We start from the raw sequence: 18800 nt of genomic DNA, 5'->3' as shown, positions 1-18800 counted from the left end.
GGGGCGAGGGGGCGAGGGGGCGAGGGCGAGGGGGGGAGGGGGCGAGGGGGAGGCGGCGGGGGCGAGGGGGCGAGGGGGGGAGGGGGCGAGAGGGCGAGAGGGCGAGAGGGAGGGGGCGAGGGGGGAGGGGGCGAGGGGGAGGGGGCGAGGGGGAGGGGGCGGGGGCGAGGGGGCGAGGGGGAGGGGGGGGGCGGGGGCGAGGGGGCGGGGGAGAGGGGGCGGGGGCGAGGGGGGGAGGGGGCGAGGGCGCGAGGGGGGGAGGGGGGAGGGGGGAGGGGGGGAGGGGGCGAGGGGGAGGGGGCGAGGGGGCGAGGGCGAGGGGGGGAGGGGGCGAGGGGGAGGCGGCGGGGGCGAGGGGGCGAGGGGGGGAGGGGGCGAGAGGGCGAGAGGGCGAGAGGGCGAGAGGGAGGGGGCGAGGGGGCGAGGGGGGGAGGGGGGGAGGGGGCGAGGGGGAGGGGGCGAGGGGGAGGGGGCGGGGGCGAGGGGCGAGGGGAGGGGGAGGGGGCGGGGGCGAGGGGGCGGGGGAGAGGGGGCGGGGGAGAGGGGGCGGGGAGAGAGTTTGAGGGACAGAGACACACACACACACACAGACACTGAGCTGTTCCCTCTGCCCTGCTGTGACAGCGGGCACACTGCTCAGTGAGTTGGTGAGGGTGGGGTACTTACGATAGATGGTCAGGCGGGTGCGGGATGTTCCATTGCTGAAGGGGTTTTGGACAAAGCAGGCATAGACGCCAGCATCCCCCCGGACCACTCCCTGGATGGTCAGCTGATCGCTGGCCAATACCATGTGAGCGTCGCCAGCGATGGACTTGCCGTCCTTCTCCCAGGTCAGCTGATCCCAGGTCCCCGTCGCCATGGTGCAGGTCAGGGTGGCCTTGGCGTCGCCCTCCTTCACGTCACCCTTGGGTGCTGTCACCCTGACGTTGCTGATCAGCTCTGGGGTCAGAGAGGAGGAAGAGCAGTGAGAGTCAGACAATAGACAACTGGGGAGGCCAATCTGCCCCTCGAAACACTGCTAGCCCAGCGAGTGCTCTAATCCCACTTCCAACTCTGGCTGTGTAGCCCTGTATTTATATTCCCTGTAAATCCAACCACTTCTTAAAGATAATGAACCTTTCTAACCCCTTAAGATAAAGTTTATTTATTAGTGTCACGAGTCAGGCTGACATTAACACTGCAATGAAGTTACTGTGAAAATCCCCTTGTTGCCACACTCTGGCGCCTGTTCGGGTACACAGAGGGAGAATTTAGCACGGCCAATGCACCCTAACCAGCACGTCTTTCAGACTGTGGGAGGAAACCAGAGCACCCGGAGGAAACCCATGCAGACACGGGGAGAACGCGCAGAGTCCACACAGACAGTGACCCGAGCTGGGAATCGAACCCGAACTCAGATAGTGAGTTCGAGACCATAACCTGCCCTCAACACGTTTCTCCCTTAACCCCTTTCCTCTTCATTCCATTCCCCAGGTGTCGGCATCGCTGTCTGGGCCCAGAATTTGTCACGCAAGCCTGGCGCTGTGAGGCAGCAGCGCTAACCACTGTGTTACCCAGCTGGGAATCGAACCCGGGTCCCTGGCGCTGTGAGGCAGCAGCGCTAACCACTGTGTCACCGTGCCCCCGGGAATGGAACCCGGGTCCCTGGCGCTGTGAGGCAGCAGCGCTAACCACTGTGTCACCGTGCCCCCGGGAATCGAACCCGGGTCCCTGGCGCTGTGAGGCAGCAGCGCTAACCACTGTGTCACCGTGCCCCCGGGAATCGAACCCGGGTCCCTGGCACTGTGAGGCAGCAGTGCTAACCACTGTGTCACCGTGCCCCCGGGAATCGAACCCGGGTCCCTGGCGCTGTGAGGCAGCAGCGCTAACCACTGTGTCACCGTGCCCCCGGGAATCGAACCCGGGTCCCTGGCACTGTGAGGCAGCAGTGCTAACCACTGTGTCACCGTGCCCCCGGGAATCGAACCCGGGTCCCTGGCACTGTGAGGCAGCAGTGCTAACCACTGTGCCACCGTGTTGCCGTCCGTGTTAGGAACAGGAAGAGGCCATTCAGCCCCTCCAACCTGCTCCCACCACTCAGTACGAGCATCACAGTCCACAGCAGACGCCATCTCCCTGACCCTGCACTCAACCCTGGAACACCTAGATAACAAGGACACCGATGTCAGACTCCTGTATATTGACTATAGCTCAGTTTTCAACACTATTATTCCCACAAAACTCATCTCCAAACTCCGTGACCTGGGCCTCGGCTCCTCCCTCTGCGACTGGATCCTGAACTTCCTAACTCACAGACCACAATCAGTAAGGATAGGCAACAACACCTCCTCCACGATCATCCTCAACACCAGTGCCCAACAAGGCTGTGTTCTCAGCCCCCTACTATACTCCTTATACACCTATGACTGTGTGGCCAAATTCCCTCCAATTCGATTTTCAACTTTGCTGATGACACCACCGTAGTGGGTCGGATCTCAAACAATGACGAGACAGAGTACAGGAATGAGATAGAGAATCTGGTGAACTCGTGCGGCAACAATAATCTCTCCCTCAATGTCAACAAAACGAAGGAGATTGTCATCGACTTCAGGAAGCGTAAAGGAGAACATGCCTCTGTCTACATCAACGGGGACGAAGTAGAAAGGGTCGAGAGCTTCACGTTTTTAGGTGTCCAGATCACCAACAACCTGTCCTGGTCCCCCCATGCCGACACTATAGTTAAGAAAGCCCATCAACACCTCTACTTTCTCAGAAGACTAAGGAAATTTGGCATGTCAGCTACGACTCTCACCAACTTTTACAGATGCACCATAGAAAGCATTCTTTCTGGTTGTATCACAGCTTGGTATGGGGCTCCTGCTCTGCCCAAGACCGCAAGAGACTACAAAAGGTTGTGAATGTAGCCCAATCCATCACGCAAACCAGCCTCCCATCCATTGACTCTGTCTACACTTCCCGCTGCCTCGGCAAAGCAGCCGGCATAATTAAGGACCCCACACACCCCGGACATTCTCTCTTCCACCTTCTTCCGTCGGGAAAAAGATACAAAAGTCTGAGGTCACGTACCGACCGACTCAAGAACAGCTTCTTCCCTGCTGCTGTCAGACTTTTGAATGGACCTACCTCGCACTAAGTTGATCTTTCTCTACACCCTAGCTATGACTGTAACACTACATTCTGCACTCTCTCCTTTCCTTCTCTATGAACGGTATGCTTTGTCTGTATAGCGCAAGAAACAGTACTTTTCACTGTATGTTAATACATGTGACAATAATAAATCAAATCAAAACACCACTGTGTTACCCAGCCGGGAATCGAACCCGGGTCCCTGGCGCTGTGAGGCAGCAGCGCTAACCACTGTGTCACCGTGCCCCCGGGAATCGAACCCGGGTCCCTGGCACTGTGAGGCAGCAGCACTAACCACTGTGTCACCGTGCCCCCGGGAATCGAACCCGGGTCCCTGGCGCTGTGAGGCAGCAGCGCTAACCACTGTGTCACCGTGCCCCCGAGAATCGAACCCGGGTCCCTGGCACTGTGAGGCCGCAGTGCTAATCACTGTGCCACCGTGCCCCCGGGAATCGAACCCGGGTCCCTGGCGCTGTGAGGCAGCAGCGCTAACCACTGTGTCACCGTGCCCCCGGGAATCGAACCCGGGTCCCTGGCACTGTGAGGCAGCAGTGCTAACCACTGTGTCACCGTGCCCCCGGGAATCAAACCCGGGTCCCTGGCGCTGTGAGGCAGCAGTGCTAACCACTGTGTTACCCAGCTGGGAATTAAACCCGGGTCCCTGGCACTGTGAGGCAGCAGTGCTAACCACTGTGCCACCGTGTTGCCGTCCGTGTTAGGAACAGGAAGAGGCCATTCAGCCCCTCCAACCTGCTCCCACCACTCAGTACGAGCATCACAGTCCACAGCAGACGCCATCTCCCTGGCCCTGCACTCAACCCTGGAACACCTAGATAACAAGGACACCGATGTCAGACTCCTGTATATTGACTATAGCTCAGTTTTCAACACTATTATTCCCACAAAACTCATCTCCAAACTCCGTGGCCTGGGCCTCGGCTCCTCCCTCTGCGACTGGATCCTGAACTTCCTAACTCACAGACCACAATCAGTAAGGATAGGCAACAACATCTCCTTCACGATCATCCTCAACACCGGTGTCCCACAAGGCTGTGTTCTCAGCCCCCTACTATACTCCTTATACACCTATGACTGTGCGGCCAAATTCCCCTCCAATTCGATTTTCAACTTTGCTGATGACACCACCGTAGTGGGTCGGATCTCAAACAATGATGAGTCAGAGTACAGGAATGAGATAGAGAATCTGGTGAGCTGGTGCGGCAACAATAATCTCTCCCTCAATGTCAACAAAACAAAGGAGATTGTCATCGACTTCAGGAAGCGTAAAGGAGAACATGCCTCTGTCTACATCAATGGGGACGAAGTAGAAAGGGTCGAGAGCTTCAGGTTTTTAGGTGTCCAGATCACCAACAACCTGTCCTGGTCCCCCCATGCCGACACTATAGTTAAGAAAGCCCACCAACGCCTCTACTTTATCAGAAGACTAAGGAAATTTGGGATGTCAGCTACGACTCTCACCAACTTTTACAGATGCAGCATAGAAAGCATTCTTTCTGGTTGTATCACAGCTTGGTATGGCTCCTGCTCTGCCCAAGACCGCAAGAAACTACAAAAGGTTGTGAATGTAGCCCAATCCATCACGGAAACCAGCCTCCCCATCCATTGACTCTGTCTACACTTCCCGCTGCCTCGGGAAAAGCAGCCGGCATAATTAAGGACCCCACGCACCCCGGACATTCTCTCTTCCACCTTCTTCCATCGGGAAAAAGATACAAAAGTCTGAGGTCACGTACCAACCGACTCAAGAACAGTTTTTTCCCTGCTGCAGTCAGACTTTTGAATGGACCTACCTCGCATTAAGTTGATCTTTCTCTACACCCTAGCTGTGACTGTAACACTACATTCTGCACTCTCTCCTTTCCTTCTCTATGAACGGTATGCTTTGTCTGTATAGCGCAAGAAACAGTACTTTTCACTGTATGTTAATACATGTGACAATAATAAATCAAATCAAATCAAAACACCACTGTGTTACCCAGCCGGGAATCGAACCCGGGTCCCTGGCGCTGTGAGGCAGCAGTGCTAACCACTGTGCCACCGTGCCCCCGGGAATCGAACCCGGGTCCCTGGCGCTGTGAGGCAGCAGCGCGAATCACTGTGCCACCGTGCCCCCGGGAATCGAACCCGGGTCCCTGGCGCTGTGAGGCAGCAGCGCTAACCACTGTGCCACCGTGCCCCCGGGAATCGAACCCGGGTCCCTGGCGCTGTGAGGCAGCAGCGCTAATCACTGTGTCACCGTGCCCCCGGGAATCGAACCCGGGTCCCTGGCACTGTGAGGCAGCAGCGCTAACCACTGTGTCACCGTGCCCCCGGGAATCGAACCCGGGTCCCTGGCGCTGTGAGGCAGCAGTGCTAATCACTGTGTCACCGTGCCCCCGGGAATCGAACCCGGGTCCCTGGCGCTGTGAGGCAGCAGTGCTAACCACTGTGTCACCGTGCCCCCGGGAATCGAACCCGGGTCCCTGGCACTGTGAGGCAGCAGCGCTAATCACTGTGCCACCGTGCCCCCGGGAATCGAACCCGGGTCCCTGGCGCTGTGAGGCAGCAGCGCTAACCACTGTGTCACCGTGCCCCCGGGAATCGAACCCGGGTCCCTGGCGCTGTGAGGCAGCAGTGCTAACCACTGTGTCACCGTGCCCCCGGGAATCGAACCCGGGTCCCTGGCGCTGTGAGGCAGCAGCGCTAACCACTGTGCCACCGTGCCCCCGGGAATCGAACCCGGGTCCCTGGCGCTGTGAGGCAGCAGCGCTAACCACTGTGTCACCGTGCCCCCGGGAATCGAACCCGGGTCCCTGGCACTGTGAGGCAGCAGCGCTAACCACTGTGTCACCGTGCCCCCGGGAATCGAACCCGGGTCCCTGGCGCTGTGAGGCAGCAGCGCTAACCACTGTGTCACCGTGCCCCCGGGAATCGAACCCGGGTCCCTGGCGCTGTGAGGCAGCAGCGCTGACCACTGTGTCACAGTGCATTACAAATAGTTGGTGTTTAGTCTGACTTCATAATATACGTTGCGGTTTCCGATCTGTATTTCAACAGGTTTGTGAATGATTTACTCAAATACTCCCGAGAAAAGTTAACAAAGATCCTTTTATTTTATTTATTATTTATTAGTCACAAGTAAGGCTTACATTAACAGCGCAATGAAGTTACTGTGAAAATCACCTAGTCGCCACACTCCGGCGCCTGTTCGGGTACACAGAGGGAGAATTTAGCACGGCTAATCCACTCTAACCAGCACGTCTTTCGGACTGTGGGAGGAAACCGGAGCACCCGGAGGAAACCCACACAGACACAGGGAGAACATGCAGACTCCGCACAGACAGTGACCCGAGCCGGGAATCGAACCGGGGCCCCTGGCGCTGTGAGGCAGCAGCGCTAATCACTGTGTCACCGTGCCTCCCGTCTGGGTTAGGAACAGGAAGAGGCCATTCAGCCCCTCAATCCTGTTCTCACCACTCAGGACAAGCATCAGGCGAAGTGTTTTCTTGCGGTGGGAAGGGGTGGGGGGGGGGGGGGGCGGCGGGGGGGGGCGGAGGTGGGGGCGGGGGGGGCGGAGGTGGGGGGGGGCGGAGGTGGGGGGGGGGGGGGCGGGGGGGGCGGAGGTGGGGGCGGGGGGGGCGGAGGTGGGGGTGGTGGGGGGAATTCGGCGGGGGTGAGCTTCTGGAACTCTCCGCCTCAAAGGCTGAGTGTTTTTTGAATATTTTTAAAGATAGGTTAGAACATAGAACAGTACAGCACAGAACAGGCCCTTCGGCCCACGATGTTGTGCCGAGCTTTATCTGAAACCAAGATCAAGCTATCCCACTCCCTATCATCCTGGTGTGCTCCATGTGCCTATCCAATAACCGCTTAAATGTTTCTAAAGTGTCTGACTCCACTATCACTGCAGGCAGTCCATTCCACACCCCAACCACTCTCTGCGTAAAGAACCTACCTCTGATATCCGTCCTGTATCTCCCACCACGAACCCTATAGTTATGCCCCCTTGTAATAGCTCCATCCACCCGAGGAAATAGTCTTTGAACGTTCACTCTATCTATCCCCTTCATCATTTTATACACCTCTATTAAGTCTCCCCTCAGCCTCCTCCGCTCCAGAGAGAATAGCCCTAGCTCCCTCAACCTTTCCTCATATGACCTACCCTCCAAACCAGGCAGCATCCTGGTAAATCTCCTCTGCACTCCTTCCAGCGCTTCCACATCCTTCCTATAGTGAGGTGACCAGAACTGCACACAATATTCCAAATGTGGTCTCACCAAGGTCCTGTACAGTTGCAGCATAACCCCACGGCTCTTAAACTCCAACCCCCTGTTAATAAAAGCTAACACACTACAGGCCTTCTTCACAGCTCTATCCACTTGACTGGCAACCTTTAGAGATCTGTGGATATGGACCCCAAGATCTCTCTGTTCCTCCACAGTCTTCAGAACCCTACCTTTGACCCTGTAATCCACATTTAAATTTGTCCTACCAAAATGAATCACCTCACATTTATCAGGGTTAAACTCCATTTGCCATTTTTCAGCCCAGCTTTGCATCCTATCTATGTCTCTTTGCAGCCTACAACAGCCCTCCACCTCATCCACTACTCCACCAATCTTGGTGTCATCAGCAAATTTACTGATCCACCCTTCAGCCCCCTCCTCTAAGTCATTAATAAAAATCACAAAGAGCAGAGGACCAAGCACTGATCCCTGCGGCACACCGCTAGCAACCTGCCTCCAATCCGAAAATTTTCCATCGACCACCACCCTCTGTCTTCGGTCAGACAGCCAGTTGCCTATCCAATCGGCCAACTTTCCCTCTATCCCACACCTCCTCACTTTCATCATAAGCCGACCATGGGGGACCTTATCAAACGCCTTACTAAAATCCATGTATATGACATCAACTGCCCTACCTTCATCAACACACTTAGTTACCTCCTCAAAAAATTCTATCAAATTTGTGAGGCACGACTTGCCCTTCACGAATCCGTGCTGACTATCTCGGATTAATCCGCATCTTTCTAAATGGTCGTAAATCCCATCCCTAAGGACCCTTTCCATCAATTTACCAACCACCGAAGTAAGACTAACCGGTCTATAATTACCAGGGTCATTTCTATTCCCTTTCTTAAACAGAGGAACAACATTCGCCATTCTCCAGTCCTCTGGCACCATCCCCGTGGACAGCGAGGACCCAAAGATCAACGCCAAAGGCTCTGCAATCTCATCCCTTGCCTCCCAAAGAATCCTAGGATACATTTCATCAGGCCCAGGGGACTTATCGACCTTCAGTTTATTCAAAACTGCCAAGACATCCTCCCTCCGAACATCTATTTCCTCCAGCCTATTAGCCTGTAACACCTTCTCTTCCTCAAAAACATGGCCCCTCTCCTTGGTGAACACTGAAGAAAAGTATTCATTCATCACCTCGCCTATCTCTACTGACTCCATACACAAGTTCCCACTACTGTCCTTGACCGGCCCTAACCTCACCCTGGTCATTCTTTTATTCCTCACATAAGAGTAAAAAGGTTCTCAATTCACGAGGCGGGGTTGAAAGGTTATTCGGAGGTCGGCAGGGGTACGGGGTCAAGGTTACAGTCAGACCAGCGACAGCCTTATTGAATGGGGTAGCAGGGTAAAAAGGCTCATTTGTTTGTTAAGGATCCGTGGGAACATTCTAGTAAACCATTTGTGAAATAAATCTGGTGAATTGGAGTGATGACAATAATCTCTCCCTCAATGTAAACAAAATGAAGGAGATCGTCATCGTCTTCAGGAAGCGTAAAGGAGAACATGCTCCTGTCTACATCAACGGGGACGAAGTAGAAAAGGTCGAGAGCTTCAAGTTTTTAAGTGTCCAGATCACCTACAACCTGTCCTGGTCCCCCCATGCCGACACTATAGTTAAGAAAGCCCCACCAATGCCTCTACTTTCTCAGAAGACTAAGGAAATTTGGCATGTCAGCTACAACTCTCACCGACTTTTTCAGATGCACCATAGAAAGCATTCTTTCTGGTTGTATCACAGCTTGGTATGGGCTCCTGCTCTGCCCAACACCGCAAGGAACTACTAAGGAGAGGGACTACACAGCAGAGGGACAGTGTTGTCGAGGGGAGTACTGAGATACAGGCTGTTGGACTGGATGGGATTGATGGTCATAAGGAGGAGGTGTTGGCAATCCTGGAAAGGGTAAAAATAGATAAGTCCCCTGGGCCGGATGGGATTTATCCTAGGATTCTCTGGGAGGCTCTGGAGGAGATTGCAGAGCCTTTGGCTTTGATCTTTGTGTCGTCATTGTCTACAGGAACAGTGCCAGAAGACTGGAGGATAGCAAATGTTGTCCCATTGTTCAAGAAGGGGAGTAGGGACAACCCTGGTAATTATAGACCGGTGAGCCTTACTTCTGTTGTGGGCAAAGTTTTGGAAAGGATTATAAGAGATAGGATTTATAATCATCTAGAAAGGAATAATTTGATTAGGGATAGTCAGCACGGTTTTGTGAAGGGTAGGTCGTGCCTCACAAACCTTATTGAGTTCTTTGAGAAGGTGACCAAAGAGGTGGATGAGGGTAAAGCAGTTGATGTGGTGTATATGGATTTCAGCAAAGCGTTTGATAAGGTTCCCCACGGTAAGCTATTGCAGAAAATACGGACACATGGGATTGAGGGTGATTTAGTGGTTTGGATCAGGAATTGGCCAGCTGTAAGAAAACAGAGGGTGGTGGTTGATGGGAAATATTCATCCTGGAGTTCAGTTACTAGTGGTGTACCGCAAGGATCTGTTTTGGGGCCACTGCTGTTTGTCATTTTTATAAATGACTTGGATGAGGGCGTAGAAGGATGGATTAGTAAATTTGCGGATGACACTAAAGTCGGTGGAGTTGTAGACAGTGCGGAGGGAAGTGGCAGGTTACAGAGGGACATAGATAAGCTGCAGAGCTGGGCTGAGAGGTGGCAAATGGAGTTTAATGCGGAAAAGTGTGAGGTGATTCACTTTGGAAGGAGTAACAGGAATACAGAGTACTGGGCTAATGGTAAGATACTTGGTAGTGTGGATGAACAGAGGGATCTGGGTGTCCATGTGCATAGATCCCTGAAAGTTGGCACCCAGGTTGATAGGGTTGTTAAGAAGGCGTACGGTGTGTTAGCTTTTATTGGTAGAGGGATTGAGTTTCGGAGCCAGGAGGTCATGCTGCAACTGTACAAAACTCTGGTGCGGCCGCACTTGGAGTATTGCGTACAGTTCTGGTCACCGCATTATAGGAAAGGTGTGGAAGCGTTGGAAAGGGTGCAGAGGAGATTTACCAGGATGTTGCCTGGTATGGTGGGAAAATCGTATGAGGAAAGGCTGAGGGACTTGAGACTGTTTTCGTTAGAGAGAAGAAGGTTAAGAGGTGACTTAATAGAGGCATACAAGATGATCAGAGGATTAGATAGGGTGGATAGTGAGAGCCTTTTTCCTTGGATGGTGATGGCTAGCACAAGGGGACATAGCTTTAAATTGAGGGGTGAGAGATATAGGACAGATGTTAGAGGTAGGTTCTTTACTCAGAGAGTAGTAAGGGTGTGGAATGCCCTGCCTGCAGCAGTGGTGGACTCGTCAATATTAAGGGCATTCAAATGGTTATTGGATAAACATATGGATGATATTGGAATAGTGTAGATTAGAGGGGCTTTAGATTGGTTTCACAGGTCGGCGCAACATCGAGGGCCGAAGGGCCTGTACTGCGCTGTTATGTTCTATGTTCTAAGGGTCGTGAATGAAGCCCAGTTCATCACTCAAACCAGCCTCCCATCCATTGACTCTGTCTACACTTCCCGCTGCCTCGGCAAAGCAGCCAGCATAATTAAGGACCCCACTCACCCCGGACATTCTCTCTTCCACCTTCTTCCGTCGGAGAAAGATACAAAAGTCCAAGGTCACGTCCCAACCGACTCAAGAACAGCTTCTTCCCTGCTGCTGTCAGACTTTTGAATGGACCTACCTCGCATTAAGTAGATCTTTCTCTACACCCGAGCTATGACTGTAACACTACATTCTGCACTCTCTCCTTTCCTTCTCTATGAACGGTATGCTGTGTCTGTATAGCGCGCAAGAAACAATACACGTGACAAGAATAAATCAAATTAAATCCTCACCGTACACTCGGAGGATTACACTCGCACTTTGGGAGGGCTCGTCCAGCGCCGATAAGGTTAGGGTGTAGTTCCGACTGTCGGGAAGGGTTGTCTTAAGGATTGCGATGGAGGCCTGGCTGGTGTTGATGAAGAGTCGGTCCTGAAATTCTGAGGATATCTTCGGCGTGTCATTCCGACCCACGTCCCAACTGGCAAAGGTGGTGCTCAGGGCCCAGGAGACGTGCGGGGGCTGCTGGCTCCCAAACTCAATGTCCAGCAACGCTCTCTGCCCCACAATCACAATCACTGGGCTGTTCGTCCGGATCCTGATGGCCTCCGTCAGACCTGGGGTGAAAGGTCAGAGGTCAAAGTGTGCACGATTGAGTCTTTGCGACTGAGGGAGCGCCGCACTGCCAGAGGGTCAGTAGTGAGGGAGTGCCGCACTGCCAGATGGTCAGTACTGAGGGAGTGCCGCACTGTCAGAGGGTCAGTACTGAGGGAGTGCCGCACTGTCAGAGGGTCAGTACTGAGGGAGTGCCGCACTGTCAGAGGGTCAGTACTGAGGGAGTGCCGCACTGTCAGAGGGTCAGTACTGTGGGAGTGCCGCACTGTCAGAGGGTCAGTGCTGAGGGAGTGCCGCACTGTCAGAGGGTCAGTGCTGAGGGAGTGCTGCACTGTCAGAGGGTCAGTGCTGAGGGAGCGCCGCACTGTCAGAGGGTCAGTGCTGAGGGAGTGCCGCACTGTCAGAGGGTCAGTGCTGAGGGAGTGCCACACTGTCAGAGGGTCAGTACCGAGGGAGTGCCACACTGTCAGAGGGTCAGTACTGAGGGAGTGCCGCACTGTCAGAGGGTCAGTACTGAGGGAGTGCCGCACTGTCAGAGGGTCAGTACTGAGGGAGTGCCGCACTGTCAGAGATTCAGTACTGAGGGAGTGCCGCACTGTCAGAGGGTCAGTGCTGAGGGAGCGCCGCACTGTCAGAGGGTCAGTGCTGAGGGAGCGCCGCACTGTCAGAGGGTCAGTACCGAGGGAGTGCCACACTGTCAGAGGGTCAGTACTGAGGGAGTGCCGCACTGTCAGAGGGTCAGTACTGAGGGAGTGCCGCACTGTCAGAGGGTCAGTACTGAGTGAGTGCCGCACTGTCAGAGGGAGAGTACTGAGGGAGTGCTGCACTGTCAGAGGGAGAGTACTGAGGGAGTGCTGCACTGTCAGAGGGTCAGTGCTGAGGGAGTGCCGCACTGTCAGAGGGTCAGTACTGAGGGAGTGCCACACTGTCAGAGGGTCAGTACTGAGGGAGTGCCGCACTGTCAGGGGGTCAGTGCTGAGGGAGTGCCACACTGTCAGAGGGTCAGTACTGAGGGAGTGCCGCACTGTCAGAGGGTCAGTACTGAGGGAGTGCCGCACTGTCAGAGGGTCAGTACTGAGGGAGTGCCGCACTGTCAGAGGGTCAGTACTGAGGGAGTGCCGCACTGTCAGAGGGTCAGTACTGAGGGAGTGCCGCACTGTCAGAGGGTCAGTACTGAGTGAGTGCCGCACTGTCAGAGGGAGAGTACTGAGGGAGTGCTGCACTGTCAGAGGGAGAGTACTGAGGGAGTGCTGCACTGTCAGAGGGTCAGTGCTGAGGGAGTGCCGCACTGTCAGAGGGTCAGTACTGAGGGAGTGCCACACTGTCAGAGGGTCAGTACTGAGGGAGTGCCGCACTGTCAGGGGGTCAGTGCTGAGGGAGTGCCACACTGTCAGAGGGTCAGTGCTGAGGGAGTGCCGCACTGTCAGAGGGTCAGTACTGAGGGAGTGCTGCACTGTCAGAGGGTCAGTACTGAGGGAGTGCCATCCTATCGAAGGTGGAGAGAGAAGGAGTGAGAAATACAGAGGGAAAGAGAGGCAGAGAGAAAGAGACAGAGAGATAGGAAGAGACATTGAGAGAGAGAGAGAGAGGTGGAGAGGTTTAGGGAGGGAATTCCAGAGTTCAGGGCCCCCCAGGCAGCTGAAGGCACGGCCGCCAATGGCGGAGCGATGGGAATCGGGGGATGCTCCAGAGGTCAGAATTGGAGGAGCGCAGAGATAGGGAGGGGTGTGGGGACTGGAGAAGGTTACAGAGATAGGGAGGGTTGTAGGGGCTGGAGGAGGTTACAGAGATAGGGAGGGGTGTCGGGGCTAGAGGGGGTTACAGAGATAGGGAGGGGTGTAGGGGCTGGAGGAGGTTACAGAGATAGGGAGAGGGGTGTAGAGGTTGGAGGAGGTTACAGAGACAGGGAGGGGTGTAGGGGCTGGAGGAGGTTACAGAGTTAGGGAGGTGTGAAGGGGCTGGAGGAGGTTACAGAGATAGGGAGGGGTGTCGGGGCTGGAGGAGGTTACAGAGATAGGGATGGGTGTCGGGGCTGGAGAAGATTATAGAGATAGGGAGCGGTGTAGGGGCTGGAGGAGGTTACAGAGTTAGGGAGGGGTGAAGGGGTTGGAGGAGGTTACAGAGGTAGGGAGGGGTGTAGGGGCTGGATGAGGTTACAGAGATAGGGAGGGTTGTAGGGGCTGGAGAAGATTATAGAGATAGGGAGGGGTGTAGGGGCTGGAGAAGATTACAGAGATAGGGAGGGGTGTAGGGGCTGGAGGAGGTTACAGAGCTAGGGAGGGGTGTAGGGGCTGGAGGAGGTTACATAGAACATAGAACATAGAACATTACAGCGCAGAACAAGCCCTTCGGCCCACGATGTTGCACCGACCAGTTAAAAAAAAACTGTGACCCTCCAACCTAAACCAATTTCTTTTCGTCCATGAACCTATCTACGGATCTCTTAAACGCCCCCAAACTAGGCGCATTTACTACTGATGCTGGCAGGGCATTCCAATCCCTCACCACCCTCTGGGTAAAGAACCTACCCCTGACATCGGTTCTATAACTACCCCCCCTCAATTTAAAGCCATGCCCCCTCGTGCTGGATTTCTCCATCAGAGGAAAAAGGCTATCACTATCCACCCTATCTAAACCTCTAATCATCTTATATGTTTCAATAAGATCCCCTCTTAGCCGCCGCCTTTCCAGCGAAAACAATCCCAAATCCCTCAGCCTCTCCTCATAGGATCTCCCCTCCATACCAGGCAACATCCTGGTAAACCTCCTCTGCACCCTCTCCAGAGCCTCCACATCCTTCCTGTAATGTGGGGACCAGAACAGCACACAGTACTCCAAGTGCGGCCGCACCAGAGTTGTGTACAGTTGCAACATAACGCTACGACTCCTAAATTCAATCCCCCTACCAATAAACGCCAAGACACCATATGCCTTCTTAACAACCTTATCTACTTGATTCCCAACTTTCAGGGATCTATGCACACATACACCTAGATCCCTCTGCTCCTCCACACTATTCAAAGTCCTCCCGTTAGCCCTATACTCAACACATCTGTTATTCCTACCAAAGTGAATTACCTCACACTTCTCCGCATTAAACTCCATCCGCCACCTCTCGGCCCAACTTTGCAACCTGTCTAAGTCTTCCTGCAAACTACGACACCCTTCCTCACTGTCTACCACACCACCGACTTTGGTGTCATCAGCAAATTTGCTAATCCACCCAACTATACCCTCATCCAGATCATTAATAAATATTACAAACAGCAGTGGCCCCAAAACAGATCCCTGAGGTACACCACTTGTAACCGCACTCCATGATGAATATTTACTATCAACCACCACCCTCTGTTTCCTATCCGCTAGCCAATTCCTGATCCAATTTCCTAGATCACCCCCAATCCCATACATCTGCATTTTCTGCAGAAGCCTACCATGGTGAACCTTATCAAACGCCTTACTAAAATCCATATATACCACGTCCACTGCCTTGCCCCCATCCACCTCCTTGGTCACTTTCTCAAAAAACTCAATAAGGTTAGTAAGGCACGACCTACCTGCCACAAAACCATGCTGACTATCACCTATCAATTCATTACTCTCCAAATAACTATAAATCCTATCCCTTATAATTTTTTCCAACATCTTGCCGACAACAGAAGTGAGACTCACCGGTCTATAATTCCCGGGGAAGTCTCTGTTCCCCTTCTTAAACAATGGGACAACATTCGCTAACCTCCAATCTTCTGGTACTATACCAGAGGCCAACGACGACCTGAAGATCAGAGCCAGAGGCTCTGCAATCACTTCTCTTGCCTCCCAGAGAATCCTTGGATAAATCCCATCCGGACCAGGGGATTTATCTATTTTCAGACCCTCCAGAATATCCTGCACATCCTCCTTATCAACTGTAATACTGTCTATTCTACTCCCTTGCAACCCAGTGTCCTCCTCAGCTATATTCATGTCCCCTTGCGTGAACACCGAAGAGAAATATTGGTTCAATGCTTCACCAATCTCCTCCGGTTCCACACATAACTTCCCTCTGCCATCTATAACTGGCCCTAAACTTGCCCTAACCAACCTTCTGTTCTTGACATACCTATAGAACGCCTTAGGATTCTCTTTAACCCTATCCGCCAAAGTGTCGGGGCTGGAGAAGATTACAGAGCTAGGGAGGGGCGTAGGGGCTGGAGGAGGTTACAGAGCTAGGGAGGGGTGTAGGGGCTGGAGGAGGTTACAGAGATAGGGAGGGGTGTCGGGGCTGGAGGAGGTTACAGAGATAGGGATGGGTGTCGGGGCTGGAGAAGATTACAGAGCTAGGGAGGGGTGTAGGGGCTGGAGGAGGTTACAGAGCTAGGGAGGGGTGTAGGGGCTGGAGGAGATTACAGAGATAGGGAGGGGTGTCGGGGCTGGAGGAGGTTACAGAGATAGGGATGGGTGTCGGGGCTGGAGAAGATTATAGAGATAGGGAGGGGTGTAGGGGCTGGAGGAGGTTACAGAGTTAGGGAGGGGTGAAGGGGTTGGAGGAGGTTACAGAGGTAGGGAGGGGTGTAGGGGCTGGAGGAGGTTACAGAGATAGGGAGGGGTGTCGGGGCTGGAGGAGGTTACAGAGATAGGGATGGGTGTCGGGGCTGGAGAAGATTATAGAGATAGGGAGGGGTGTAGGGGCTGGAGGAGGTTACAGAGTTAGGGAGGGGTGAAGGGGTTGGAGGAGGTTACAGAGGTAGGGAGGGGTGTAGGGGCTGGAGGAGGTTACAGAGATAGGGAGGGTTGTAGGGGCTGGAGAAGATTATAGAGATAGGGAGGGGTGTAGGGGCTGGAGAAGATTACAGAGATAGGGAGGGGTGTAGGGGCTGGAGGAGGTTACAGAGCTAGGGAGGAGTGTAGGGGCTGTAGGAGGTTACAGAGCTAGGGAGGGGTGTAGGGGCTGGAGGGGGTTACAGAGATAGGGAGGGGGTGTAGGGGCTGGAGGAGGTTTCAGAGATAGGGAGGGGTGTTGGGGCTGGAGGTGGTTACAGAGATAGGGAGGGGTGTAGGGGCTGGAGGTGGTTACAGAGATAGGGAGGGGTGTAGGGGCTGGAGAGGGTTACAGAGATAGGGAGGGGGTGTAGGGGCTGGAGGAGGTTTCAGAGATAGGGATGGGTGTTGGGGCTGGAGGGGGTTACAGAGATAGGGAGGGGTGTAGGGGCTGGAGAGGGTTACAGAGATAGGGATGGGTGTTGGGGCTGGAGGGGGTTACAGAGATAGGGATGGGTGTTGGGGCTGGAGGGGGTTACAGAGATAGGGAGGGGTGTAGGGGCTGGAGAGGGTTACAGAGATAGGGAGGGGGTGTAGGGACTGGAGGGGGTTACAGAGATAGGGAGGGGGTGTAGGGGCTGGAGGTGGTTACAGAGCTAGGGATGGGTGTTGGGGCTGGAGGTGGTTACAGAGCTAGGGATGGGTGTTGGGGCTGGAGGTGGTTACTGGCGGGGATGAGGGGTGAGTCGGGATGGGAATCTGACGCAGGGTTAGGCTCGGAAACATTAACTCGGTTTCCTGTTTGCACAGCGACTCTGTCCAGTAATTTACTGATCCGAGACTCGGTTTGCAGGAAGTGTTTGCGTTGCCGTCCCAGTCACCCTCCCAGTCACCCTCCCAGTCACCCTCCCAGTCACCGAGTCACCCTCCCAGTCACCCTCCCAGTCACCCTCCCAGTTACCCTCCCAGTTACCCTCCCAGTCACCCTCCCAGTCACCCTCCCAGTCACCGAGTCACCCTCCCAGTCACCCTCCCAGTCACCCTCCCAGTTACCCTCCCAGTTACCCTCCCAGTCACCCTCCCAGTTACCCTCCCAGTTACCCTCCCAGTCACCCTCCCAGTTACCCTCCCAGTTACCCTCCCAGTCACCCTCCCAGTTACCCTCCCAGTTACCCTCCCAGTCACCCTCCCAGTCACCCTCCCAGTCACCCTCCCAGAGCCCCGCGAGCCTGTTACCGGGGGTGAAATGTGGGAATTGGGACTGCAGTCTGGAGTGGCTGCCACCTGATAGCGTGGAGAGGTCGGCCGAACGAGCTGAAGGTATCTCTTACCTGACAGGAGGCCAGACAGCAGCAGGGTGAACACTGGGCGCATTCTCCGAGTCTCCTGCCCCTGTCTCACGTCAGGTTCCTGCACAGGAGCTCCTTCTGTCCCCTCACCTGGATCTTTCCCCTTCAGACGCTGCTCCCACCTGATCAGTGTGAGGCCGGGAGAGGCTGATACCCGGCTCCTGGGCTGTCCGATACCCGGCTCCTGGGCTGTCCGATACCCGGCTCCTGGGCTGTCCGATACCCGGCTCCTGGGCTGGTCGATACCCCACCCTGCGCACAGCTCACACACTCAACACACCTTCCTTCCGCATGCAACCTTTGAGGTTTAAACAAAGGCAAACTGGGCGGGACAGTGACAGCAACTGGAAAAACCAGCTCGAAGGGATACGTAGATAGATCTAAACACAGCGTGACTCACACACACACTGACACTCTCACACACCCTCTCTCTCACACACCCTCTCTCTCACACACACACACTGACACTCTCACACACCCTCTCTCTCACACACCCTCTCTCTCACACACCCTCTCTCTCACACACACACACTGACACTCTCACACACCCTCTCTCTCACACACCCTCTCTCTCACACACCCTCTCTCTCACACACACACACACTGACACTCTCACACACCCTCTCTCTCTCACACACACACTGACACTCTCACACACCCTCTCTCTCACACACCCTCTCTCTCTCTCACACACCCTCTCTCTCTCTCACACACCCTCTCTCTCTCACACACACACTGACACTCTCACACACCCTCTCTCTCACACACCCTCTCTCTCACACACACACACTGACACTCTCACACACCCTCTCTCTCACACACCCTCTCTCTCACACACACACACTGACACTCTCACACACCCTCTCTCTCACACACCCTCTCTCTCACACACACACACTGACACTCTCACACACCCTCTCTCTCACACACACACACACTGACACTCACACACCCTCTCTCTCACACACCCTCTCTCTCTCACACACACACACTGACACCCTCTCTCTCACACACCCTCTCTCTCACACACCCTCTCTCTCTCACACACACACACTGACACTCACACACCCTCTCTCTCACACACCCTCTCTCTCTCACACACACACACTGACA

General features: G+C 54.5%; 1 protein-coding gene across 1 annotated transcript; it reads right to left on the bottom strand.

The window, feature by feature from the left end:
* Positions 1 to 666: 666 nt before the first annotated feature.
* Positions 667 to 17939, bottom strand: LOC144490712 (hepatic and glial cell adhesion molecule-like; the record flags this gene model as incomplete). The annotated part of the gene is made up of 3 exons (XM_078208420.1): positions 667 to 939; positions 11277 to 11600; positions 17670 to 17939. Coding segments are annotated over 3 exons (867 nt in total), but the record flags the coding sequence as incomplete, so codon positions are not given.
* Positions 17940 to 18800: the final 861 nt, after the last annotated feature.

The sequence above is a fragment of the Mustelus asterias genome, unplaced genomic scaffold (genome assembly GCF_964213995.1).
Source record: "Mustelus asterias unplaced genomic scaffold, sMusAst1.hap1.1 HAP1_SCAFFOLD_3664, whole genome shotgun sequence".
Classification (NCBI taxonomy): Eukaryota; Metazoa; Chordata; class Chondrichthyes; order Carcharhiniformes; family Triakidae; genus Mustelus; species Mustelus asterias.
The sequence above is the reverse complement of the archived record's forward strand: the minus strand, read 5'-3'. Positions and strand labels throughout refer to the sequence as shown.